Source organism: Phacochoerus africanus, chromosome 15 (genome assembly GCF_016906955.1).
Source record: "Phacochoerus africanus isolate WHEZ1 chromosome 15, ROS_Pafr_v1, whole genome shotgun sequence".
Taxonomy (NCBI): domain Eukaryota; kingdom Metazoa; phylum Chordata; class Mammalia; order Artiodactyla; family Suidae; genus Phacochoerus; species Phacochoerus africanus.
In genome coordinates, this window is record NC_062558.1 from 93022437 (window position 1) to 93044047 (window position 21611).

The 21611-nt window shown below is 40.1% G+C and overlaps 2 protein-coding genes across 6 annotated transcripts in view; one reads left to right on the plus strand and one right to left on the minus strand.

Annotated features, from left to right (window-relative positions):
* Positions 1–720: 720 nt before the first annotated feature.
* CISD1 (CDGSH iron sulfur domain 1) lies at positions 721–19138 on the minus strand. 2 transcript variants are annotated; one of them, XM_047761634.1, is made up of 4 exons: positions 18962–19138; positions 11544–11644; positions 10044–10249; positions 721–1026 (listed from the first exon to the last, which is right to left on the minus strand). In XM_047761634.1, exons 2-4 carry the CDS (start codon positions 11581–11583, stop codon positions 937–939), a joined length of 336 nt encoding a protein of 111 aa, XP_047617590.1. In that variant the 5' UTR covers positions 11584–11644; positions 18962–19138; the 3' UTR covers positions 721–936. The 2 variants fall into 2 exon arrangements, with proteins under 2 accessions (XP_047617590.1, XP_047617591.1); XM_047761635.1 differs by lacking the exon at positions 11544–11644 and having other exon boundaries at positions 18962–19135.
* Positions 19139–20367: 1229 nt separating this feature from the next.
* IPMK (inositol polyphosphate multikinase) overlaps positions 20368–21611 on the plus strand; it is a 42692-nt gene continuing 41448 nt past the window's right edge. For 2 of the 4 annotated variants that reach the window (XM_047761354.1, XM_047761355.1), the window contains exon 1: positions 20733–21141. Coding sequence is in view for 2 of the 4 variants with exons in the window: in XM_047761352.1 (XP_047617308.1) it covers positions 20687–20876 (190 nt within the window). In the remaining 2 variants the exon portion in view is untranslated. Of the gene's footprint in view, positions 21142–21611 lie in introns of all 4 variants that reach the window. The other 2 variants (XM_047761352.1, XM_047761353.1) reach the window with 2 other exon arrangements.

Consider the following 21611-nt stretch of genomic DNA (forward strand, 5'->3'; position numbering starts at 1 on the left):
AGTCAGCAATGAAATGCAATGTTTCTAGTCTGAATCTTTGGACACTACAAAGACAAACACTTTTCTTCTTTTTGTGTCTGATTATCAAGAATGAGGAAATAAAAATATTCCCATGCCTTTGATCTAGCCTCATGACTACTATTTCTGTCATGGATGTGTGGTTTTGGGTTCCAGAGACTTGAATATGCTCCAGTTCCTTTAGTGTCCCTGGTTCAAGTGCTTGCTACTCCTTGGAACTCTGAAATATTACATTTTAAGACATCCTTCATGAGGGCTTTAATATCACTTTGGTCTAAATTTCCACTCCCGTTTTTTTTAATGGATCAATTAGATATCCACGAAGATGAATACAAAGAAGCTACTGCCCCTTTATTATTGACCTGGCCCACTTATAATTAAGCAGAATTAACATTCAAAGTTCATTTTGATTGAAAACACAAAAGCCGTATTTTCTCAATGTCATTATCACTATGAAGAAGCAAGCCAAGGTCGTAATGGTTTTTTCCTAGATTGTTATGAGATTAATGTAGTTTAGTAACATCCAATTTACTTTTTAGATTAGCCAAATAATATTAAATGGTGATAATTTTTCTTTGAAACTTAGAAGTACAATCTGCACATACATGATTTTGAGAAAAATTTAATATAACTTCACCATACAACTATATTCTAATGCTATTGTTTTTGAATGTAAAGAAACGGATCCTTATAAGACCAAAATAACCCAAAGGCCATGAGATTGGTTTTTACTTTTTCCTTTTTTTTTGTTTAAACAAAATGTGCACCACGATGGTTCAACAAGTAAGGCAAATGCCTTGAATATGAAAGCTGTAGTTTGCAATGTACCACATCTAGAACCCAGGGGAAGTGAATCATTCTAAGTAAACAATCAGGAAACATCAGGACAAGTTGGTTTGCAGCATCCAAAGTGTCCATTTAAGTGTCTTTTTTCTTAATGATCAGAGGTCCCACGTTGTCGCCAGTTTCTTCATTGTGTTTTATGTGCGATCCATCACAGAGTGGGAACTAGGAAGAAAAAAAGTGTGAAATGTCTAGTTGCAAAATCAGTGTTACATTTGGCAGAGCAGGGGTGATGTAGGGTAATTCACATAAATAACTCAATAAAAAAGATTTTTCTTAACTACTTTCTATAGGTTTTCTGAAATGGCATAGGTATAGAATGAGGAGGAAGAAACTGACTTGTGGATAACACACAGATCATTAATTGCATTTCCCTCTGTGATACTTGATTATAGATGCTGAAAATCTTTTCCTTGTTTATGTACTAGTTACATTTCCATTCTAGTGAACTATGTCCATGGCCTATTTACTGGTGAGAGCCTAAGTTCATTCACTTAAAATCAATCTGTTAATTATCCTTTTGCTGATTATCTTTGCAGCAATCCCCCCTCCCCCCCACAACACTTTTTTATTTTGCTTATTGGTTCATATCCTTAATTTCTTTACTTTCATACACACATGCCAGTATTTCCCTTTTTAACATCCTCCATGAAGACCTCCTTCCCCTAAACGTGATACATTTATATTCCTTTTCAAGATTTCACATTTTAGATGAAACAGACATTTTCATGTCCAGTGGGATAAAACTAAACTTTTAACACAAGTGTTTCCCAGAGTGCTCTGTGAATTAAAAAGTCCTGCAAAATACTGATTTGGTTTCATTCAGTGTTTAAAAAAACACATGCAGCTCTCTTGATTCACAACGTACATTATTTTTAAAGAGGTTCTGCTGTAAAAAACACTATTTTTAACCCCAAACTTCCCAAGCTGACTGGATTATGGACAGTTACTTTGATATCCATTACATGGTGTTCTACAAGACCACAATTTGTAAAATGATGTTCTAAGATCCGGTTACTTCACTACTATTACAGGCAGTTGCCTCCCAAATTGTTATACCTTTTTTCATAATTTTATCCAAATAAATTCTACGTGTAAAAATGCCCATTTACAGCTTCTATATGGTTGTATTCATCAGCCTACTACACTGGGATGATGACTGAGTTTAAAATATGTTTCAATATTTGGCAGGGCTAGTTTAACTTTACATTGGTCTTCTTTGTTAAACCTCCCCTATTTATTCTTTACCTAACTTTATTAAACTTTACCTATTTATCCTTCCAGATAAACTAGAGAATTTTTTTGGCCAAGTCTAATTTTCTCTTTTGTGTTTTTCACATTCAGGTCTCCTGTATTTTCTGGTAAGATAGTTCTTTCCTTTTTTTTGCTTTTTAGGGCCGCACTTGTGGCACATGGAGGTTCCCAGGCTAGGGGTCGAATCGGAGCTACAGCTGCCAGCCTACACCACAGCCCCAGCAACACTAGATCCGGGCCACGTCTGCTACCTATACCACAGCTCACGGCAATGCTGGATCCTTCACCCACTTAGGCCTGGGATCGAATCTGAAACCTCATGGTTACTAGCTGGATTTGTTTCTGCTGAGCCAAAATGGGAACTCCTGGTAAGATATTTCTGCCTTATGTTTTATGCTTACTATAATTAGGTACATATTTTCATACATAACTACTCTTGAAATATATACATACATATATATATATATCACTGAATTTTGCAATTAGATCCTTCCTACTGTATTTTATTTTATTTTTTTTTTAGCCTCACCCTGCATGTGGAAGTTCCTGGGCCAGGGGCCAAACCCAAGTAACAGAAGCGGCAACGCCCAATCCTTAAACTGCTGCACAAGAGAATGCCACCTTCCTACCATTAAATGATAAAAATAAGAACTCAAAGATGTTTTAGGTATCTCCTTGGGATTTTGCAATTATCAGTAAATTATCTTCTTTCCTTATATCGTACCTTTTATTTATACATTATACCTTTTATTTTTATTTCATGTCAAATGATGATGGTTAGCATCTTTGTTTTATTTTTGGTGTCGGGAATGTACCTACACTTTAGAATCTAGTTTCATTGTTTAAAACAGTATAAGATATACTGTTGCACTGAAGGAATCTATTTACAACAGTAAAGTAACAGGAATCTGGTTGGAGGCATAAAATCACTTCATTACTCCATTAAGGAAGTATAAGTTTCAACATCTGAAACTAGACAATGATGGTATATAATCTTAAACTTTGATATTAGAAGTCTCTATACTAAGATTAAAATAATATTTGGTTGATGTTGAAATTCAATTTTAATTTTACTATCTGCATATAATTCTGAGTAAATTAGTTAAAAACTACAGAAAAACTCAAGGTATCATCATATATTTCCTGGTATAAATTCTATCTTGGGGTAGCAATATAAATGTGATGCATATAAAATTTACGTAACTGTCAATAAGCTGTGGTACAGTATATTCGTATTAGAAACAGGTCCTTTTAGCAAAAACATGAACCCAAGCTTTCAGTGTTTACTTGGCATTGAGGGGGAAACAGGCCATAAAAAAAATCAAACTAAAAGTATTCTACAGCAAAGAATAGCATTTCAAAGCGGCATGTGTTTAGTAAACACAGCTGATTTTACAGTGATAATACAAGTTTACATTTTAAAAATCTGTTTTTAATAGCATACACAAAACACATCACTATATGGTTTTATGCACATAGGCTATAAAACATTTTTGAAAAATAAAATATTCATAATGTAAAAAGTCAAATAACTTACTGAAAGAGCATGTTTAACTTTTCTTTTTTAATCTTATTTTGAAAATACCAGAAAGCTAAAATATTTTCTTTTTTTTTTTTTGTCTTTTTGCCTTTTCTAGGGCTGCTTCCCACGGCATATGGAGGTTCCCAGGCTAGGGGTCTAATCGGAGCTGTAGCCACCGGCCTACACCAGAGCCACAGCAACGCGGGATCTGAGCCACATCTGCAACCTACACCACAGCTCCCGGCAACGCTGGATCGTTAACCCACTGAGCAAGGCCAGGGATCGAACCCGCAACCTCATGGTTCCTAGTCAGATTCGTTAACCACTGTGCCATGATGGGAAATCCAGAAAACTAATATATTTTCTTAAATTATTTTCTTTCATAAATAGAAAAAAGAGCAGGAGAGGAGTTTGTAGAGAAATACATAAATGTGATTAAGAAAGTCATACATCTGAAATGAGAATATAACATTTTTTTAAATGGCTGCACCCTGGCATATGGAAGTTCCCTGGGCCAGGGACTGAATCCGAGCTGCAGCTGTGGCAATGCTAGATCCTTTTGCCTACTTCCCAGGGTAGGGGATCAAACCTTGCCTCCACAGTGACCCTAGCCCACTGCAATTGGAATCTTAACCCACTGCACCACAGTAAGAACTCTGAAATTGGGAATATAATTTTTATAATGATCTGGTTTTGCCTAAAAATTGAAATTCACGTTTCATCATAGTCTTAAAAGTAAACGAATAAAAAATAAATATTTCTGTCTTTTTAGGGCTGCATTCGTGGCATATGGAGGTTCCCAGGCTAGGGGTCAAATTGGAGCTACAGGTGCCGGCCTACCCCAGAGCCACAGCAAAGGCAGATCCAAGCCATGTCTGCGACCTACACCACAGCTCACAGCAACACTGGATCCTTAACCCACTGAGCAAAGCCAAGGATTGAACCTGCAACCTCATGGTTCCTAGTCAGATTTGCTTCTGCTGTGCCAAGATAGGAACTCCAAAAATAAATATTTCTTTAAAAAATAATGAGGGTGTTTCCATAGCTCGTAAGGATCTGGTGTTGTTTCTGTGACTGTATGAGTTTGATCCCTAGCCAGGTGAAGTGGATTAAGGATTTGGAGTTGCCACAGCTGTGGTATAGGTTGCAGTTGCATCTTGGATTTGATCCCTGGCCCAGGAACTTCCATATGCCATGGGTGTCCCGCCCCACCGCCCCCACCAAAATAGTAAGTAGATCCTTGCTATGTGTTAAAACTTTCATGCTTCTTGAAAGTATATAAATCTTTGAATGCCTTTAAAATGTAAACTTCGTATTCAAAACCATTTTTTTCAGAGGCAGAGATATTTTTTAAATAGTACTTTCTATATCACTTAACCCTAGGAATTATTGACTTAAGTCACGAACATCTCCCAAATGTCATGTGAAGATCAGGCATTTTCATGTTCATTTATTAGTAATTTCACATTTTAAGTTAATGAAGACAAAACCTTCTCTTTTCCAAACCAAGAGCTAAAATGAGTTATTTCAAGATAGGACTAGCAGTTTTTTAAGAATACACTGTATCTGTTAATGGAATATATTTATTAAAATTTATGAGTCTCAATGTAATATAAATGAAAGAATGATAATTACTTGGCATTAAAACTGGAATGGTAAATTACATAACTTCCTTTTTTTCAGAAAGTATCATTTCATTTTATACCTTTCTATGCAAGAGAAAGAAAACACATAGTAGATATGTACTTTCAAACATAATCTAGGAAGTACAGAAGTTTTTGTATTTAATAGTGTAATGAAAACGTGTATTTTATTAAGTCCTTTTCATTTAAAATTTTGAAATGTGTTAAAAATGTCAAGCAAAGAGCTGACATTACAAAAAACACAATGGGTACATTTAATTCAGTTCATGTAATACCAATACTTAAAAAAAAAAGAATCAGAAAATTGATGAAATAAAAAGTTTAGCTCATAGATGATTCTAACATTTGTCTTAAAATATCAATGTTTGTGTATTAACAAGTCATGTAGCAAAGTTTGTGAATTAAACTGGATGAATTTCCTGTATGCCTAGAAAATATCCTACCATATTTGTTAGCACAATTAGAAAACTACAAATCCTAAATATCTTTAAAATTAGGGAAGAGAGGGCATAGAGAAGAAGCTAGAATAAATGTTTAGGACAAAAAACAAAAACAAAAAAACCAACCCAAAAACCCCCCTAGGAAACCAAAAAACCACACTAGAGACTCTTGCTCTTCACTTGGAAAGCCAGCAAGTTACCAGGGTCTTCATAAAGAATACAAGATTTTAAGTGGTCCCACACTTCAAGTTATGATGCTTTTGTTTTTAGGGTAATTCAAGATGGAAATAAACATGAGTTCCCATTGTGGCTCAGCGGCTTAAGAACCCGACTAGTATCCATGAGGATCCTGGTTCAACCCCTGGTCTCACTGGGTGGGTTAAGGATCTGGCATTGCTGTGACCTATGGGGTGGTAGGTTGAAGACATGGCTCAGATCCTCTGTTGCTGTGGCTGTGGTGGAGACCTAGTCTGGGAACTTCCATATGCTGCAGGTGCAGTTATAGAAAGCAGAAAAAAAAAAAAAGATGGAAATAAATAAATATTTCTCCTTGACTTATGTCCTCTACCTGCAAAAATTATGAAAAAATATTTTTTTAAATCTTCCTTCTCCAAACTCTAATTAGTTTTGGATTATATTTTCTAAGGGAGTTGCCCAGGGCCTTTTGGCTCATTACTATAAATTGCTGAGAAACAAGCTATCTTTGGTCGAGATAAAAACAAAAGGAACGAGATCTTTGAGACTACGTGACAGAATATGACATTTTATACCATTCTTATGGACTTATTTTAATAAAGTAGTAGATACAATAGGAAAATATGTAAGAAAAACTAAGATCTTACAAGACTGTTTTTATGTGGATTGGACAGGCAACGTAAACAATGTTCAGAATACTGTTTTTATAAAGAAATGGAGTCAGTGCAATCCACTTTCAAACCATTAATAAGAGGAAGACTTTCTTTAACTCACATACACATATACCCCAAAACAAAAACAAACCTACTAGTAACAAAAATACCCAACTCAAACCCTGAGTTGGAAAGGAAAGAAAATGAGTCTACACAGTTACATTTGACTTCAATTTCAGTTGATCTCCTGATCAACTCGCTCATCTTTCCCCCCCTTTTTTTAAATTTCAATTTTATCTTTTTACTGAGGTATAGCTAAAGTACAACAATATTATGTAAGTTTCAGGTGTACAACATAGTGATTCGCAATTTTGAAAGGTTATATTCCATTTACAGTTATAAAACATTGGTTATATTCCCTGTGTTGTACAATATATCCGTGTAGCTTATTTATTTTGTACATAGTGATTTGTACCTCTTAATTCCCCACCCCCATCTTGCCTCTCCCACACAACTCAGCAAATGATGTAACCTATGACCTACCTGAGGTGAGTGGGGAGTGGGAACCTAGTAAGACTCTTGCATAATACTCTTCCCCTGACATCAATGTTCCTGAACCTTGTTTTGAAAGTAAGACTATCTCTTCCTTTTTAAGGCTGAGTCTCAAATCTGTGCTTGTACTCTCATTTCCTTCCACCCTCTGTCAACACATTGCTGTCTCAAATACTATCTTTCCTGTAGTTGCTTTAATCATTTCCTTTCTGTTGGCTCCTTTCCTTTTCATTTCACTTATAAACAACCCTTTTGTGAAATACTATGAAACAGGACAGTTTCTCAAACAGCAGAGGGCATACCAATGGGGGCGAAGGGGAATAGGAAGAATGAAGTGTGTTAAAAACATATAGCTTCTGCACATGACTAAGAGTGATTCACGAGGTCTGAGAAAACTGCTCTAATCTTAAGAAATACACAACAGGTTACTAGTGACTATACATTAATCTGCAAACCTCTCCAACCCCAAAATGGAATCACTATGCTGCATACCTGAGACTAACACAATAGTGTAAATCAAGTATACCTCAATGAAAAAAGAATGAATTAAAACCGAATGTTTATATCACAATAACTTATTTTAAAATAGGAGTTTAAATTTTGTTACCTTATTAACTGGTTTGTGTGAGGAAAAAAACTATTGAACATAAACTCAATATAGACCTCTAATCAAAGGTGGCAGTTACAAGCATTCTGTGCACAGGCATGTAAGTGTGTGACTGGCCATCTGTGTGACAACCTTAGGAACCTTAGGAATGTGGGGATTTTCCAAACATGTCTGGAGAATAAGAACATTCACTCTCTTGAATAAGATTCAAAGTGAATGCTGAATCACTTCACATGGGAATAAAAAGTGCCCAAGATTCAGTGAAAATTCAGAACTGACAAATCGGAGATGCAAAGAGGATGAATAATGACATAAAAGATAAGCTTAAAAAGAAAGAAGACATTGAGAAAACTGAAAATGATACGACTGGTCTGGCCTTCCTTTCCTTGAAGCCTACCTTTGAGAAACAGTCATCTCCAGCTTAACCATATAGAAGCTCTAAACTGCATGAAGAAAGAATAACCCTGGAATGTGCTGTTCACTTATAAAGTCTAGCAAACATTTACACCACAAGCTAGTGTCCATTTGTGATTGTTCCGGAAATACTTGAGATCTCAGACCACATTTGCCTTACTGACCCTTGGCCCTCTGGGAACGCCCAACCAGAGCAAACACCTTCTACTTGGCCTCAAAGCTAGGCTGCAGAATTCACTCAAGCAGCCATGGTATTTCTTGCTTTCCATTCACTGTCACATTTACAGAAAATCTGACATATATTCAGTTTTAACATTGCTTTAGTAGTAATTCACACTGTAAGCTATTTGGACACAGCTTTTATTTTAATTATTCTGTTGCAATGACACCAAAAGGTCAATTGCTTACTTGTTTAATCCAACAGTCTTACTATAATAGTCTATTCACCTCCTAGTCTCTTGCACAATTTTGCAACCAAACATTCTTTGAAACTTTTCCTTTCCCACTGTCAAGCCATGATATTCTTAGTTTTATTCTAACTCTGGGGCCCATTTCATCTCCTTTTTTGGCTCTTTTTCCTCTTTACAAAATGCAGAAAATTCCCCGAGATTTCATACTTGGCCCTTGATTTTTATCTGACCAAGGATCTGTTGCATTCTTACACTTGACTCATCAGTTTTGCTGATGGCTATCTCTAACCCTGATGTCTCAACTTTAGTCCCACATTTCAGACTGCCTGCCGTACAATGAAATGGAAATATTCAAATGTCACCTCAAGGTCACTCTTTGAAACTGAACTCCTCGTGGCTGTTCTGGAAAAATCGGCTTTTCACCCTGAATCCCTTCTTTCTGTTGATGGCGCCACTGCTTGGAATCCCACATTCTCAGATACCTCAATGAGCTTTAGTTTTTCTCCTCCAATCTTCCACATAAATCAGTCACTTCATTTGGCTGATCCTTCCCTCAAAATGTTTCATGTATCCGTTCATTTCTTCTCCATTCTCACAGCCAGCACTCTAGTCTAAGTACAGCTTTATCTCTGAAATCCCTAACAAGGACCTTCCCATCCCCTACCCCAGGCTGGGAGGCACAAACTCCTCATACAGGTACTCAAGACTCTCCTCAATTTGGACTTATTCCTGAGGGGAGGGAGGTGCAAGGACCAGACTAGTTTCTTCACTGATCCCATCTTTGTGCATATGAGTCCTTTCCCATAGATTCTGAGAAAGAGTTCCCCAATACTTGGTAGACAGAGCATTCTAATACCACCAGTCTTTTCGGGGCAATTTAACTCCCATGTATTTCACTATGCCTTCCCAGAGAATTCTACCCACAGTGTAACAAGTTCTTCCTTTTATAAAAAGCACTAGTACTGCACATACTATACCTGCTGTTTTACTATATAACTATTCTGATGCATGTATATATAATAGATGCTAAATGAACTACTTAAGATCACTGACCTATTAGAACTCTGACTTAGACATTCCCTAATTTCTAAAGCTATCACTCTTTTATATTTTGGTGAGCAACAAGAGAATGAAACCAGAGTTCCCATTGTGGCACAGTGGAAACAAATCTGGCACAGGGGAGGCTAGGACCCACTTAAGGAGGAAATTCTAAGAGTAAATAAACTGATTTTTCTCTTTTCTTTGGCCAAGAATATGGTTATATTGACCTGAACTCAATGAGGGTACAATGTAATTTTACTGCCTGGTCATTACACATTTTAGTAAATATATTCCTTAAAAGAACAAGGAAAAGAGAGAAAAACAGAATCCATTAAAAAAAGAAAAGAAAAAGGGCTATCTTAATAATGTCTGATGATTTCAGTTTGGCAGGATAGTTTAAAAGAAATGTTACATTAGAGATGGGCTTGATGGAAGGACTTGTTTCTCTTACCTTTTTGGACCTCCAACAGCGGCAGTACACAGCTTTATCTCCCAAATCCTCCATGTCAAAAGCATGTACTACCTTGGGGTTGTCTTTCTGGATGTGAGGGTTTACCATAGATTTGTTGCGATGATCTTTAACATAAAATCTTTTGTAAGCTAGATAACCAATTGCAGCTGTCCCAGCAGCAATGGTAACCGCTGCGATCCACTCAACTAGATCAGGGAAGGAAAACAGGAATAATTATCAAAACCAAAATATACACTAATAATACAACATGAACATTCAGGAAATCCAGTTGTTGAGTTCTAGGCACCCCAATAATCAAAGGTTCTTAATGTTAACAAAATGATCAGGGAGTTCCTGTTGTGGCGCAGCAGAAATGAAACTGACTAGGAACTGTAAGGTTGTGGGTTCGATCCCTGGCCTCGCTCAGTGGGTTAAGGATCTGGCATTGCCATGAGCTGTGGTATAGGTCGCAGACGCTGCTTGGATCTGGCATTGCTGTGGCTCTGGCGTAGGCTGGCAGCTGTAGCTCCGATTTGACCCCTAGCCCGGGAACCTCCATATGCTGCGAGAGCGGCCCTAAAAAAAAAAACCCCAAAAAACAAAAACAACACACTGTGATACACTAAAAAAAAATTCAGATTACAGGAGTTCCTGCTGTGGTGCAGCAGGTTAAAGATCTGGAGTTGTCTCTGTGGCAGCGTGGGTTTGATCCCCAGACCAAAACAGTGGGTTAAGGATTAGGCATTGCTACAGCTGTAGCATAGGTCACGGCTGTGGCTTGGATTCAATCCCTGGATCCCTGGCCTGGGAACTGCCATAAGACACATGTGTGCCTTCCCCAATTCAGATTACAAATAGTCATAAAAAATATTCAGATTACAAGTAAGAACCTCCTGTATAAAATCAGGAGGTGATTATGTTAACAAAGCAATTCATCATAGCTTATTTAAATAACAGGTCCTTTAGTCACTTAAAAATGCATAATCACAAACAGAACTGGTATCCAAAAGCAAGAACGAATAAAACAAAACCAATGCTTAATGGTAAACATTCAAAGGACTATATCCAGCAGGATTCTGGGCTCCAAGTCATTTTTTTTTTGGTTTGTTTTAAATTTCAAAGTGTCTCATTAAAATAAAAATCGGCTAACTTTATAGAAAACATACCTAAGAAAATCAGTTAGATTCTCATTTAATAAATTCTAAATTTCCATTATCCACTGGTGGATGATTTGAATTCCCTACAAATTTCATTTTAAATTTAATGATATCTTTCTGCTCAATTATTTGCTTGACTAATGGGCCATTTATTTATTCTTTTCACACAGCTTTTCAAGGACCCCTTAGAAATTCAAGCACTTACTGGGAACTACATCTAGTCACTTATGATGGAGCATGATAATGGGAGAAAAAAATGTATACATGTATGTGTAACTGGGTCACCATGCTGTACAGTAGGGAAAAAAAAAAAAAAAAAGAAATTCAAGCACTTAACAACTACCCCAGTTCCAGAGAATTCTGGAGAGAAGAGAATGTTGCATAGTCTGGTTGGCCTTGGCCTCAGCCTCAGAAGAGAGTTGTCTATTCCCAGCCTCGAGTGGACTGCAGCAAGAAGTTGAACAGGGGTCAGGATAAACACACTGGACTGTGTCCCAGCACTTCCTGAGTCAGATCTTCAGTGTTTGAAATAAGTTCCCAGACTATCAAATAAAGCCCTAGAGAGATAAGTACAAAAAACACATTCCAAGGCCAAATAAAAACACATAATGAATATTACTGTATGGCTTACTGGTACTACTGAATCAAATTTCTTATTGTACTAATGTGATTAATCACTGAACCTAATAGTACTTTACATAAAATTGGAGCTCATTCTCTGGAGAGGAGCAACCTCTCTCACATTTCGTTCCTTTTATCTTGGTCTTCTCTTCCAGCTTAATTAGTAATTTAGTTTTTATCAAGTGTTTCTAATTAGCATGTTCCTTGGATTCTATTTTCAACCACAGCATTTTTCTCTACAAAAAAATTTCATTCTCCTGCCCATGCAACATTCCTATTCCTCCCTGCTATTATCTCCTAAAATAAACATTAATGTTATATTCTTCCTAGGTGCTGCATGACTGAGAAAAGTTAATCAGTCCTTTGACAGCTTCAAACATTTGTCCTCAATGAAAGATATTTTAAACTACACACCTTGTATAGATTTGCTTTGAATTTTAGTGCAGCCTCATGATATCATTTCTGTGACAACTCCAAGCAGGGAGTTTGCTTTTCTTCAATGTCTAGTTTGATTCATAATCTTTTCTTCAATGTCTAGTTTGATTTATAATCTTTTCTGATGCTTTTTTTTTAAACCATGGAACTCCCTTGAGAAAATATCAGGAGTTATAGCAACCCATTTTTTAGCTAATGGAAAGCCACTCTGAATAGCTAATGTATCTATCACAAAATGGGCTAAAATGCTGCTTGCATACTATATGTTCCATTATGTCTGCCGAATGTTATATTTTCTTTAGCAAAATTTAAAGGGGAATATCCCAAAAGACTGGAGTAACACAACTTCCTAAATACTGTTTTCTTAGTTAAACCTTTTTTTTTTCTTTTGTCTTTTTAGGGCTGCACTCATGACATATGGAAGTTCCCAGGCTATGGGTCAAATCAGAGCTGCAGCTGCCGGCCTATGCCACAGCCACACCAGATCCGAGCTGTGTCTGTGACCTACACCACAGCTCACAGCAATGCTGGATCCTTAACCCACTGAGTTGGTTTGAACCCGCGTCCTCACATATACTAGTGGGGTTTGTTACCACTGAGCCATGACGGGAACTCCTAAACCTTACTCTCAAGGTGAAGTCTGAAGTAATCTCTAACAGATTTGTTTTTAATGATGCCTATATATTACATAAAGGCAGGATTAATTTGTCTCATGATGTAAAAAGAGAATCCTCTAGGAATTTCTACCTGAAACTCATGACCAAAAAACATTCTCAGCCATTAAAACATTCTTTTCATTTCTCATATTACCAACTGAATCCATAGGGTAACTTCTTTTTTTTTTAAACCTTTACCTCCTCTGGATTTTTTTGATGGTGGAAGAAATGACAGAATAATTGACATGGGGCTGAGGGTGTGTGACTCTAGCTAGTACCCAAGAGTAGCTGCTCTGTGGGGAATCGAAATATGCACTCTGTGATCCTACACCCTAAGAAGGGTCACTTATAAATGTCACAATACCATTATGTGTGCTAGGAAAATGGCTTTATATTTGCTCTAATGAGTCTTTTAGAATTACAGAGTCAGATAAGGTCTTATCCCTGCCCGCTTCCCAAATTCTAATTCTCTAACCTCATTAGAGACAAATGTAAAAGTTCCCAAAATAAGAAAAAATGCTGCTGTTTTATCATTTCATTACTGTAGCCTGAATCAGTCTTTTCTGGCAAAAAGCTATAGATACCAACTGGCAACTCTAGGGAAAAGAAAGAAAAGGAAACAATATGGAGACAGACAAGAATGATGATGGATTCAAAAGTCAAAAATTAGAATAAAGAATTGAAAACCCAAGACAGTAAATGAATAAAAACAATAAAACCCAATTAACATTCAGTTCTTGATAGTATATATGCCTATTAAGAACAGATACCATCTCAGGTTGAACAGGGACTTTATCAAGACCCAATTTCTAAAGACATTTCGGTTGGCACCTTTCAGATATTCTTTCAAAACTGGGGTCCAGAAAAATCCTGAGCATTATTTCTGCCTCTTTCAGTTTATCCTTACTTCCCTTTTCTGTAGCCATCTCTCAAGGTACAGTATTCCTAGTTAGATCAAACCTTACCCCACTCAACCTTGGTTAACAACGCTTTCTATCTATATAAATACTATGAATAAGCCCATATAAAGAAAGAAAATACAAAAAATACATTTCTAAATAATCTCTCCCTTTCTCACTCTCCCCCGGCCTACAATTATATAAACTTTGGTTTTTCTCTCTTAGAATTATTCAGAGGTAGACACAACATTCAACTTGTTTCCAAATCCCAAACCCATGTTTGTAACTCACTTCTTGGTTTTTCCTCACTGTGGGAAACATTTTGCTTTAACCCAGGACAGAAAGCTCACGCTGCTTCTTTTCCTTTAGCCCCTTTTCTGCCCCAAACTATCCTCTCCTGCCCAATGTCAACTGCCATAGAATCAGAATGCTCCTTTCACCTGAAGAGAGGGGGAGGGGAGTTGCCTCTCTTCTGTCTCCCTCGGATTGGTAGCTGTGCCTGGTGTAATGCTTTTCTCTTAAGGTCTGCTGTTCAGGCTGTGTTCAATGTTAGTTAAGTAAAAAGAAATAATAGATAACTAATTTGAATTTGCAACTCCATCAGTCCATCCTACTATCCCATTACTCTTACACCAAATGACTTCTCTCTGGCCTCACCTTAACCTATTATATCAAAGTGTGGGATTTAAATACTTCCTGAGATTAAATATAAAACTTTATCATGAACACTTCAGACACACACAGGAAATACTGTAATGAACTCCTGTTTACCCTCACCCAGCTCCAAGTATCAACTCACTGCCAATCCTGTTTCAACTACAGCCCCCAAAGCTCTTATTATTTACTATTTATAACCTATAGGAGCTAACTCCTTTATCTGCAGTATGAGTGGTAATTTCTTCTCAGATTAAAAAAACAAACCCCTTGAATGGTTACTTTATTTTTCCAGGCCATGCCTGTGGTATGCAGGAGTTCCCAGGCCAGGGATGGGACCCATGCCACAGCAGTCAACCCAAGCCACAGCAGTGACAGTGGTGGATCCTTAACCCACTGATCCACCAGGAAATTCCTTAAATGGTTACTTTAAATGACTCAGTAAATTTACTGAATCCAAACAATATTTTTATGTTGAAGTTAAATGGACTGGAAAATTATGAATTCGTTTCGATAAAAGTGACCATATATTGGAGAATAAGAACTTACGAAATTTAGTTTTGGTTACATGCATCATAGTGTTCAGTTTCGGATGAGTAATAAGGTGCAAGGCAGATAGACTAATGCCTATTTTGTAACTTGAGGGTAAAGCAAAATATGAAAAAAAAAGAAATTTGAGGGGACAGGAGGAATAAGAACTGCCTTTAAAGTTTAACTGACTTTTATTTTTTTTTTCTTTTTTAAAGATGAGGATGAATTATGAGTGACTTAGGACTGAAGAGAAGAAAATCACCAGACTTAGGACTGGTGAGACGATTGAAGAATTAAGAGCAATAGGTATCATTACTGAGGCAAGAGCTTAAGGAAGCAGGAGAAAACGGCATCTGGAGGTTATGGATCAAAAACAACCTTGGATAATCTCTTCCTTGCAAACAGAAGGGAGGGGATTAAAGATGAGAGCAGATTCAATGAATTTTGGAGGTATTAAGAAGCAAGAGGTTTAGTAAACTCCTTAAGGTCATCTATAGGGTATGAGGAGGCATCATTAGAGACCAGGGACTTGGTAGCAGTGAAAACCACTTAATGTTTCTTATAGTTTCTAAAATTGTAATATTTGGTATCCAATAAAAAATCAGTTTGGTATAAGTATGTCAATTGTACCTCAACTAGGAAAGAAAAAAAGTGTGGTATTATGAACCAAATAGGTTTTTTCCCCCTGTCTTTATTTAATTTTTTTTATTAAAGTATAGTTGATTTACAATGTTGTGTCAATTTCTGCTATACAGTAAAGTGACCCAGTCACACACACACATATATATTCTTTTTCTCTATTATCTTCTATCATGTTCTATCACAAGCTATTGGATATAGTCCCCTGTGCTATACAGTAGGACCTCATTGCTTGTCCATTCTAAATGCAATAGTTTGCATGTACTAACCCCCAAATCCCAGTCCATCCTACTCCCTTCCACCTCCCCCGCTTGGCAACCACAGTCTGTTCTCCAGTCGACCAGATAGGTATTGAAAGCTATCTCACTGACTGGAATCTTTGGATTTCAATTCCAATCACACCTTAATTGCCTCTCCCGGATTCATGTCCTGACCTGATCCACATTCATTTTATTTCTAACCCTTTCATTATTTTTTTCCTGAATATAAACAAGAATTCTGATGCGTGCACACACCCTTTCACTTTTTATTTAACATGTACTTACATGGTGCTTATCATTGCCAAATACTATTCTAAGCTCTTAACAATTACATAATACACACACACACACACACACACACATATGTATAAACTTAAAAAAATGTAACTGTAATTCACTTATTTAACTGAGAAGAGACATGGCCACCTTCCCCCAAATCAAAAGATCCAAGCTGATTTTCAATCTAAAGGAATTAACAGGTTGGGTTTAAAAACCAAGAGAACAATTTGAGATCTAAATAGTACAAGATGGATATTCTGTCCCTACCTTGCCATATCACTATATTTGAGGAAGGCCTGGTAGAAGTGATTTACAAAAGCTTTGGGCCTTTCCCCTTAGTTTTTATATCAGTCTTTACGCTTTTAGGTGAAATAAAAAGTAATTACTTCTCATAACAAAGTTCAGTACCTAAAGTTCAGGCTAATAATCCACTTCGCCCAGCAATTTCCTGTCCCTTAGAAGATGGCAAAGTAATGGGAAAGTCAACTTTGGATTCCAGTATAGTTAGATCAAAAAAATAACAAACTTGTCTTACTTGCAAGAAAGATTAGCTTATAGTTGTGAACTGGAGACTGCCTCTACAAGGACTGAATCATGAGCCACTGAAGATGCTGACCCTCAACACCCCTGAAAGGAGCTCAGGGTAGAGAATCAGGAATGAGGCACTCTGTGATCTGGGAAAACTGGCCAAACAGGTCTTCAGATAGATATTTTCAGAAGATTTTTTGAGCCCAATTCTTGCATCTCCTCATATCTACAAAAGCACTAAAATCCTTCATGGTGACATTTGCTCCTCATGACTAGCAGAAATCTTCAGGAGACTAGCAGCAACCTTCCGTAAAAACGTGTGCTTGGTTGCATGTACCTCTCCCCTTCACTAAAATCCCATATATACAGAGATTCCGCCCTACCTCTATTGGAATGGTTTTTCAGGGCTATCTGAAATGCAGCCTCCCAGGCCACAGTTCTCATTTTGTCCCAAATAAAACTTAACTCTCAACTTTTAGATTGTGCATATTTTTTCAAGTCAACATAGTCTTAAGAAGTCCTAGGGTTCACCTACTTCACATTTCAATAGTATGCTACCTAAATATAGTGCTCAATTACACAAAATGACTCCAAATTTTAAAAATACACTTATGGGGAGTTCCCTGTGGCCTAGTGGCTAAGGAACCAGCATTGTCACTTCTGCGGCTTGGGTCACTGTTGTGTCTCCAGTTCCATCCCTGGCCTGGCAATTCTGCATACTGAGGGCATGGCCAAAAAACCACCAATAGTTTGGAATCTTTTGGCCCATATCACACAAATGCAAACAGTCTTCCTTCAGTGGTTCGAGTCACATTTATCTTATTTTACACAACAATTTCCTCAGGAAAAAAAAAAAATTTAACAACAAAACAAACAAAAATCAATCCCTACTTTATTTCTTCTTTTTTTTTTAAATAGGGCCGCACCTAGGGCAGATGTAAGTTCCCAGGCTAGGGGTTAAATTGGAACTTTGGCCTACACCACACCTTGTGGCAACACCAGATCCTTAATCCACTGAGCAGGACCAGGGATTGAATCCACAGCCTCGTGGATACTAGTCAGGTTCATTGCCGCTGAGCCACAACAGGAACTCCAATCTCTACTTTAATTGCAACAAGGAAGACTCTACTTAAGGGAGACTAATGATGAATACCCTTTGAAATAACTTTTCCAAGTAATCACCTCCTATATGCCACATTAGGAACTTAAAAACGTCATGGATTACCAACCTCACTCTGTTAGGTAACTTTTGCAACAAAACTAGGGTGCAAGTTAGTAGGGATCTTTTACACCTCCCACTCCAGATGCTCAATATTCACTAAATGAATCAAGAGCGCTATTTTTAATTAACTTCTGGGCAATCACTTTGCCTTTACTTAACTATCATTACACGTTACCAAACCTTGAGGTGTGGCGTTATATACCTGGCAAAGATCACATGTATACTAGATGGTACACATTATTAAATTAACAATTATACTACCATCAAGAATTATTATGAAGTGAAGCCCCACATTAACTGACTTCTAGAAAGTCTAATTTTAATCGAACCTTCTGTGAAGTAACATTTTCAAACTCCAGGTACCAGCACAAGGGAAGCAAGGCTGAGAAAGGTGAAGGATCAGTGAGCTCCAACTCAGTTTTCTATCCTCTCTTGGACTACTGCCACCGAGAGCCAGATGCCAGAGGCATTAAAACAAAAACAAAACCAAAACAAAAAAAACCTGGGAAAACTGAAGACCCCGGATTGGGTTTCCTTCCTTTAAAAAAACGAGTGCAAAAAACTAAGATGTGATTAGTCATGCATGCACCGCTTGATGGTTGCAGGAAATCGACGTTCTCACTCCACGGTGATTTAAGGGTTGAGAGTGGAGAAGAGGGTTTTTTGTTTGTTTTCATCTTTCCTTTTATCCAGGCCCTATGACAAAACAGGCGTCGCAGGGGATAAGAAAAACTAGCAGAGCAAGAATCGTTAGGATTTAGGGTTTAGCTAGTTTGGGGAAATGCGGTCTAAAACCGGGTAGATGCCTGCATGGCCCCCATGCCACTTATGCCTGGGGATCATACTCTGATCCTGCCCTTTTTCCCGTGCGGTCCCGGGAGCCCGAAGGCCAGCGGAACGCTTGCCCTTCTGCATCTCAAGGTTACAGGACCTGCGGGCGCGCAGAGCGAGCGGCAGTAACAGCCCAAAGAGGCGCTGAGGGATCTGCAATCGGTGCGCAGGCCGCCAGCCTTACCCACTCCCATGCCCCACTTCACCTCGTACGCTGGAAGTCGTACTCATGGCGCCGTCGCTTGCAAGGATGTGCACAGGACGCTGAGCACAAACCGGCTCGCGCGGACAGCGGGAGTCAAGGGGCGACAAGCGACGGTCCTAAGGGCACCGACTCCAGGCTGCTACCGCGCAGGCGCCGCGACGAGCGGTAAGCACGTGTGTATTATCCGTCAGGCTAGTGCTGAGCATGCGCAGAGCTGTGTCCCGGGCCTTTGGGAGATCTTGAGTCCGGATTTTGACAGCCGCAGGAGGGGGGAGGAGGGAGAGACCTAGAGAAGTAGCGACCTAGAGAGGTAGCAACTGAGTTTGCGCAATCCTGAGGCGCTTGGTTCTGGAGCCCAGGAAAAGGGCCTTTGGAGTAGGGAGTCCAGGCCAGGTTTTATGTTTCTCCCAGGTGCGCGGATTTCTCTGGACCGAGAACAAGTGCTGATGTAACACTTGCCATAATCAGATATCTAAGGTTTTACCCCACATTTTCTTGTTTAGTCTGGTACCTGCAGGGCGAAGTCCAGTTATATGAAATGCCAGTGACAGACACAGGAACCCACTGTGATGTCTCATTCTAGGCTCTCCCCTCGCTCCCACTGTGCATCCCTTTTTTCTGCCTACCCAATTCTCCATCTATTGAGGACCTTGGACCTTGCCTTAACGCAAGGGACCTTGCCTTAACACAACTTTAAGGGTTGAGGGAGGGGAACAAAAGCTGGCTCTTTTCATTAAGAGAAAAAAAATGATCGCTTAAAAAAGATTATTCCTTATCTTTTGCAGTCTGATATAGGTGTCGGTTTCTTTTTCTTTTTTTTTCTTTTCTTAGCTGTTTAGGGGCACCAATTTTCGGAGGGGGTATAGTATTACTTGAAGGGTGTTTTGCAGGCGCGTCTGCTAAGAAGCTGCCAGTTTTTACTCCTGTTGTATCTGTGCGGCTGGGGATTGTAGGGAGGTAATCGCAGTTAAAGGGTGGTCTCACAAGTCATCCTGGGCGCAGCTACCCTCCTAACTCTCCTAACGCGGGACTGACTGGTCCTCACAACTGGGAGCCTCTGGCATCTTTGAGCCGGACCCCGGGAAGCGTGCAAACGCGCACTGAATGAATGAGGACACAACAGCCCTGCAGGCGTCATACGGCCAGTCAGGGTGGGGACAAGAAGGGCCGCCAGCGTCTTCCCAGCATCCAGGTCGCCTTCCGCTCGCCCTGGCGGCCGGGGCGCACGCCCCGCCGCGGGGGTCCCGTCGGGCGGCCTCTGGGCATGCTCAGTGGCGGCGGCGGCCGCTGGTCGCGCAGTCGGAAGCTTGCGGCGGAGGCGGCGGTGCAGGCGGCGCTGACGCGCGCGCGGCAGCTAAGGGGACTGGAGGACGGCGGGAGGGGGCGGGGGCGCGGGAGGTGGGGCCGCCGTCGCCGTCAAGGCCCCTGGGAGCGCGGGGCGCCGCAGCCGCAGCTCATCCGCTCGGATCCGTCTCCGGGGCTGCGCCGGGGCCGGCGGCGGAGCTGAGGGAGCAGGGAGCCGCGCTCTGCCCAGAGTTGGGCAGGGGAGCGCCCGCGCCTCTGCGGCGTCATGGGCCCCCTCATCGGGCCACAGCGGCTACCAGCCGCAGAAACCCCCGGGCCTCCTCGCGGCCGAGACTGAGCGACCCTCCGTTCTCGGCGCCCCCTCCCTCCGCCCTATTTACCCCCCTGCTCTCACTGCCGCTAACCGCTTCAGCTCTCCGTTATGGCAACGGAGCCACCATCACCTCTCCGGCTCGAGGCGCCCGGCCCCCCAGAAATGCGGACCCCAGCGGCGAGCGAGGCCGCCCCCGAGGGTACCCCGAAGCCGGCTGGCGGCAGGCTCCGCTTCCTCAACGGTTGCGTGCCCCTCTCGCATCAGGTGGCTGGGCACATGTACGGGAAGGACAAAGTGGGTAAGTGGGGGTGGCGCGGCGTTCGTTGCTCCCCTTCCGCCTTCGAGAGACCCCGGCCGACCGAGGCAGCCTGGTGCTCACCCGCTGGGGAGGCGCCCCTCCGCGCCCTCAAGCCGCACCCCCGGTCTCTTCCGCTTTCCACCAAGAGCCTCGCGACCAGTGCGTGCACCAGGGGCTGGAAAAGTGGGGACATTTCTTGGGTGTGGGGCGTCAGGCCGGCAGCGGGAGGTGGCGAGAAGAGGAGTGTCTAGTCTCCCCAGGGAGGGTGAGTATCGACTCGTTGTTGGTGAAAATAAGGAACTTCATCTTTACAGGACGGGAAGTAAATTATCCCCAGAGCACAAGGTCTGTTTATTATAGGCGGGTAGCTAGTATTGCAAAAGAACAGGAATGAAATGCAGATGATGGTAATCTAGTGCTTCTCTTTTGGGTGCAGCTGCATAGCTGGAGGGGAGGAAAAAACAGGTTTTTTTTTTTTTTTTTTAATGTTTGTTTGTTTGGGTTTTGTTTTGTTTTGAAAGCAAGTCCCAGCTTATCCGGGATCTCTCTCCTAGCCTCCTCGAGAGGTTTTTCTGATATCTCCTGCATTTCTTTGGGAGGCGTGGTTCCAGTAATGCTGAAACACAGTGGGAAATAGAGCCTGCTTGTAGCATGGTACAAGGATAAGACATTCAGTTATTCTTGGTCATCTTTGTAAGACTGTATCGTGGCCTTTCTAATACATTTTTTTAGCTC